We start from the raw sequence: 5,964 nt of genomic DNA, 5'->3' as shown, positions 1-5,964 counted from the left end.
CAATGATTAAATATTGGAAGAACATAAAAATTTTATTTTTTGTATACAATGAAATTTTAAAAATTGTATTTTTTCTATAAAAAATTACGTGTACAAAATTTCATTAATTTGGATTTTCAAAAAATATTTCCAGTTAAAAGAAAAATTACAAAAAATAAATATTAAAACCAAATTCCTAAATAAGATTTACTGTGAGACTTTAAATTTCTGATTTTTTTGAGAAAAAATATTTATTTAAGTAAGAATTTAATTTTTTTGTGACAAAAAATGTTTACGAAAATAAGAATTAGAAGTTCAAAGCTGTTCTGAGATTAGAGATTTTTATAAAAGGGAAGCCATAAAGCATTACTAAAAGTTAACTCAATAATCTATTTAACTCCAATTTAGAAGTATTTCATTTTCAAGCTGCTCTAAAAAATTAATTTTATTTTAATTAAAAAAATCTCATTTTATTTAAAAATAATAACAACAACACTTTGCAAAATACAAGAAAATTAAATCAACAACGCATCATCGTGTCATTTTCCCACACCAATTAGCATTTCCAAACACCCAATCACATCCAAAAATGTATCAAAATGCAGGAGCACTTTGCATTGCTTAACACTTATGTACTATATGTACATTCTACACACATACTCTCATACATACATACATATATACATATATCTGTCCATTAGCTACCGCAGAGTGTCGAAAATGTGTGTGGAGTGTGCACAACACTTTGTTGCCACTATGTTTATTTATTTAGTGCGAGTGGCATTGTTGTTAGTGTTAACGCAACTATAATAAAAAAGGACGAAAAGCCAACAACAACACAACAATGTGGTGGGCACTCTCCTCGGCGTCAAGTGTTAAGCAGCAAACAGCAGGGACCGTCAACCAAACGGAAATGGCATTAATGAATAAATTATAACGGCACTCTAGTGAAGAAGGCACATAAAAAGTGTTTTGATTGCAACGCCGGCGCCGCTGGCCGCAGCAGTGCCAAGAGCAAGTGCAAAAAGTCACGCGCGTGTGTATGCCGCACCACGCCGCAACACAAACAAATAAACAAGCAAGCGAGCAAACAAGCCGACAAACGCCAAACACCAACTTGTTCGCAGCCCATTGATGAAGTTATTCAATCAGCTCACGGCTAAAGGATAAAAATGTGCCCACCAACGCAGCAAGTGTATGTCTATATTCACATATGTGTGCGTGTGGGTGTTTGGTTGAGCGCATGCTTAAGAAAATTGACTCGATTATATTGTTGAGTGCGCACACCCCACCCACCCACACACATTTGCACCCTCTCGACTTGCTGCCTCAACATCCCATTAACTTCGGTAACAGTCGGCAGGCGGCGGCATTCACTTATCCTTATTTGTTATGCTAAAGGCGAGTTGACGCAGAAGCTTCAAAATAAACTCTGTGGAGGGGAAAAAACAGGCAAATGTTGCTATAATAACCTACAAAGTTGCACTCCTTTTAGCATAAAAATATGAAAAGAGATCATTATCTTGATTTTGATGGGTAAATTATTTGTATGACAGCTATATGATATAGTAGTCCGATCAGAACAAATTCTCGGGAGTTGCTAGCGTTATCTTAGAAGACAACCTGTGCTGTATTTCGTGAAAATATCTCGTCAAATAAAAAAGTTTTCCATATGAGGGCTTGATTTTGAGCGATCAGTTTGTATGGCAGCTACATGCTATAGTGGTCCGATTCAAATGATTTCTTCGGTGTTTATAACATTTTTGTTAGATAATAATCTGTGCCAAATTTCGTGGAGATATCTGGTCAAGTATTAAACTTTTCCATATAAGAACTTGAGTTTTATCAGTCAGTTTGTATTGCAGCTATATGACATAGTTGTCCGAAGTCGATGGTTTCAACAAATAAATAGCTTTTTGGGGGGAAAATAATGTGTGCAAAATTTCAGAGCAAGATCTCGATAAATGAGAGACTGTTCGCAGAAGAACAGATAGCAGAACAGGGCTGGTGGCTCTGGGTATAAAAGCCGTAGAGAAAAGTGTCCTTATAACTGATTTCGACGCTGCCGCTGTTGTCGTCTGACCACACGCTCAGTTCGCAAGCATTCATCGCCAAAGCATATACATACATATGTATGTATATACTTAGAGATATATACATATGTATGTATATACTTAGGCATATACGCATATCATGAATAAATGAGCGCTTAAACAGGGCCAGCGCTTGAAATACTCTTGGTGAAGCACTCAGCTGTGTTTTCAGCTTGCTTGATTGTACTATATGCATGTACATATGTATGTGTATAAAAATATATTTATATGTATGTGTGTGAACGACCATATTCGTTTAACAATATTATTTCAGTGATTTTGGTCTACTTTACAACGCCAAGGCACACACTTTCTCACAAATATTCACACACACACATACTAAAAATAGTCAAAATAGTCACGCACACACGCTCAAACACACATTTATTGACGCCTGCTAATGGTTAGCATTGGGAAACAACCGAATTTATCAAGCACTCCCACCCAGCAACCGCTACTTGAGGAAGGAAATGAGTGCAGCGCTTACACTAACCAACACTCAAGCATTCCCTAAGCCATACATACACCCACACACAAACATTTATATGTACATTAACACCCGGCCTTGTGAAGTTAACACTTGCTGGCTGGCAGTGTGCTTGCCACAGGATCACCAATCGTTACTTTAACTCTACTCTCACCTCACACCACAACCCACCACAGTCCACTTCACCCCCTCAACGGAACTTTTTATCGAGTCGTGTTCACTCGTGCATTTCATTGAAATCGGTAAAATAATTGAGGGCGTTTTATTTGACATTGTGTGTGTGTGTGTTTGCCGCAAGATTACCGTTGTACGTGTAGTATATGCGGAGGGGAGTAGGAAAAATGCATTAAACAAGGCGTATCAAATTTCATTACCCTCTTAACGCCCCACCACAGCACATTTTTATGCATTGTTGCCGCATAAAATTTGTTTAAAGTGCAACAACAACAACGCGAGTGACAGAAACAACAACAATCACAGTGGTATCAGCAACAACAAAAACAACAACTCCGTTATACAGTAAAAAGGCTCGCAAATTGCTCACATCTCATCAGCAGCGTCACCATTCACTATTCCACCGACTCCCCCACCCACTCCCCTCACCCACTGAACACCGCTGACAAAGGCGAAACGTTGAAATGCGAATTATATTACAGTTTTCTTTGAGTTTGGCGTGCCATTGTCAAGTGTAATGCATTGATTTTGATTTCACTTTTTATAAAGGGCTTCGTATTCGCTGCTTTCAATGCGTGCGTGAGTGTGTGTGTGTGTGTGAGGGTGGCACCCTTCTGTGTTCGCCGTTACTCTCAGCCATATTTCCGAAGTTAAATTTGCGTTTAGCTTCGTTTACTTGAAAGTAGTCACTTTTGAAATCATTTAATCAACAATGAAATTGAATTGTACAATTGCATAACTGTAATTTGCTTTCAAGTTTTGATTTTTTGTTTTTGCGTTACTGTTCTTTGCTTTTGTCAGCGAAATGCGGCAATGGAAATCATTAAATTGACATTTTGTGGATTTTAATTATTTTAGTTGCGTGTGAGCGCACATTAAGCGAGTAAAAATTTTGAAAGATTTAAAATATTTTTTCAAAACAAAATTAAACAGTTTAGCAGAAAAACTCCAAAACAGTTTTCAAAATGTTGTATCAAAATTTGTTTAAAAACATATTATTTTAAAATAAAGTTAATTAAAATTTGTAGAAAATATTTAAAACCGTTTTTGAAATTTTGTAAAAACTTGTTTAAAAATTGGAAACTTTTTTCGAAATCCAGCGCCAACATTTGCAAAAAAGACTCAAAAACTTTTTTGAAAATTTTGGAATTTTGTTTTTTAATATTAAAAAGTATTGTTTTGAAATACAAAAAAAAAAATTAAAACGTACAGAAAATTTTGGCAACTATTTTCGTAATTCAGCTCAACAATAGTTCAAGAAAATAAAAATATTAAATTAATGTAAAAAATACTTTTCAAAAATATTCAAAAGCTTTTTCGAAAGTGTTGGATTGTTTTTTTAAATACTAAAAACATGTAAAAATATTATTTTAATATAAAACAAACTAAAAAAATATTGAAAACTATTTTCGAAACACAACTTAAACAAAAATTGCAAAAAATTTTGAAAATTGTTAACATTATTTTATTAAAATTTGCAGAAACTATTTAAAACTGTTTTCGAAATTTAGCAGTAATTATTTTTTTTCGAAAATTTAACAATAAGATTTTTTTGATAACTATTTTCCAAGTTCAACTCCCACAAAAATTGTGAAAAATATTACTTTAAAATAAAATAAAATAAAACTTGCAGAATTTAATTAAATTCTTCATAAATTATTTGTAAGCTAACTTTTTAACATTTCATTTTGCTCTCTTCTCTACCAGGTTTGGTTTAAAAATCGGCGCGCCAAATGTCGCCAACAACTGCAGCAGCAACAGCAATCCAACAGCCTTAACAGTTCGAAGAATGTCAGCTCCGGCTCCGGCTCCTGCTCTACATCGCGCAACACATCGAATAACGGCAATAGCAGCAACAACAATTCCAGCTCATCCAATGCCAACAAATCGAGTTCACACTCATCGCATTCCACGTCCGGCGGCAGTGGCGGCAATAAATCTGGCAACTCCTCGGGCGCAGGAGGCAATGCGAATAATCCGAACAATGCCGGCGGTTCATCAGCAGCAGCAGCCGCTGCCGCCGCCGCCGTCGCACAGTCTATAAAATCCCATCACAGTTCCTTCCTAAACGCATCCGCCTCTGGCTCAGCGGTAACGCCCACCTCCGGTTCGGCCGTTTCGTCGCACGCACACTCAACACATCCGCATCACATGTCCGCCGGTGGTGGCATCAATTCCCTAGCGTCCGGCCCATCTGTGGCCACAGTGAATTCACTGAACGCCTCAGTGGCTGCGCATCAAAACTCCTCACCACTGTTGCCCACACCCGCCACCTCCGTGAGTCCCGTCAGCATTGTCTGCAAGAAGGAACACATCAGCGCCGGCTACCCTGGCGGTCCGGTCGGCAATGACGGCTCATTGCGTTCCACCTACGACACATTGAAGGATGGCGGTGGCGACATCAGCAGCAGTGCCATACATCATCACAGCATCTATGGCACTGCGGCAGCGACGAATCCACGTTTGGTGCAACCCGGTGGCAATATAACACCGATGGATTCGAGCTCGAGCATCACAACACCATCACCGCCCATCACACCCATGTCACCACAATCGGCCGCCGCTGCAGCACATGCCGCACAAAGCGCACAGTCAGCGCATCACTCGGCCGCCCATTCGGCGTACATGCCGAATCATGATTCGTACAATTTCTGGCATAACCAATATCAACAATATCCCAACAACTATGCACAGGCGCCGAGTTACTACTCGCAAATGGAATATTTCAGCAATCAGAATCAGGTCAACTACAATATGGGCCACACAGGCTACAGCGCCTCGAATTTCGGCCTCTCACCTAGTCCCTCGTTCACCGGCACCGTGTCGGCGCAGGCCTTCTCGCAGAACAGCCTGGACTACATGTCGCCACAAGACAAGTACGTGAACATGGTGTAGAATCTGCTGATGCAATATTGCAACAGCAATAGCAACAATAGCGCTGCTAGCGGCAGCGGCAGTGGCAGCGGTAGTGTGGGCAGTGGTGGAGGCGTTGGTAGCAGCATCAACGCTTCTTTAATGGGTAGCGGGAGCAGCAGTAGTAATTGTGGTGGCAGCGGTGCAAGTGGTGGTGGTGGTGGTGGCGGCATATATGGTGAGGGCATCAAACATTTCAGCGGTGGCGGAGGCAATAACTACATCGGCGTCGGTGGGCGTGGCACTTATGGCCTGCACGATGGCAACGAAGATTACGCAATGCTGCCACACTATGGCGGTGGTAGTGGCAGCAGTAGC

At 39.6% G+C, this 5,964-nt stretch overlaps 1 protein-coding gene across 7 annotated transcripts in view; it reads left to right on the top strand.

The window, feature by feature from the left end:
• LOC108977262 (homeotic protein ocelliless) overlaps window positions 1–5,634 on the top strand; it is a 166,930-nt gene extending 161,296 nt beyond the window's left edge. For all 7 annotated transcript variants that reach the window (XM_018946872.1, XM_018946876.1, XM_018946870.1 and 4 more), the window contains one exon: window positions 4,441–5,634. In XM_018946872.1, the coding sequence (XP_018802417.1) occupies window positions 4,441–5,628 (1,188 nt within the window). In that variant the 3' untranslated portion in view covers window positions 5,629–5,634. The remainder of the gene's footprint in view (window positions 1–4,440) is intronic.
• Window positions 5,635–5,964: the final 330 nt, after the last annotated feature.

The sequence above is a fragment of the Bactrocera latifrons genome, unplaced genomic scaffold (assembly GCF_001853355.1).
Source record: "Bactrocera latifrons isolate USDA-ARS-PBARC rearing strain unplaced genomic scaffold, ASM185335v1 scaffold_86, whole genome shotgun sequence".
Classification (NCBI taxonomy): domain Eukaryota; kingdom Metazoa; phylum Arthropoda; class Insecta; order Diptera; family Tephritidae; genus Bactrocera; species Bactrocera latifrons.
Note: the sequence above shows the minus strand (reverse complement) of the source record. Positions and strands in the feature narration are given on the sequence as shown.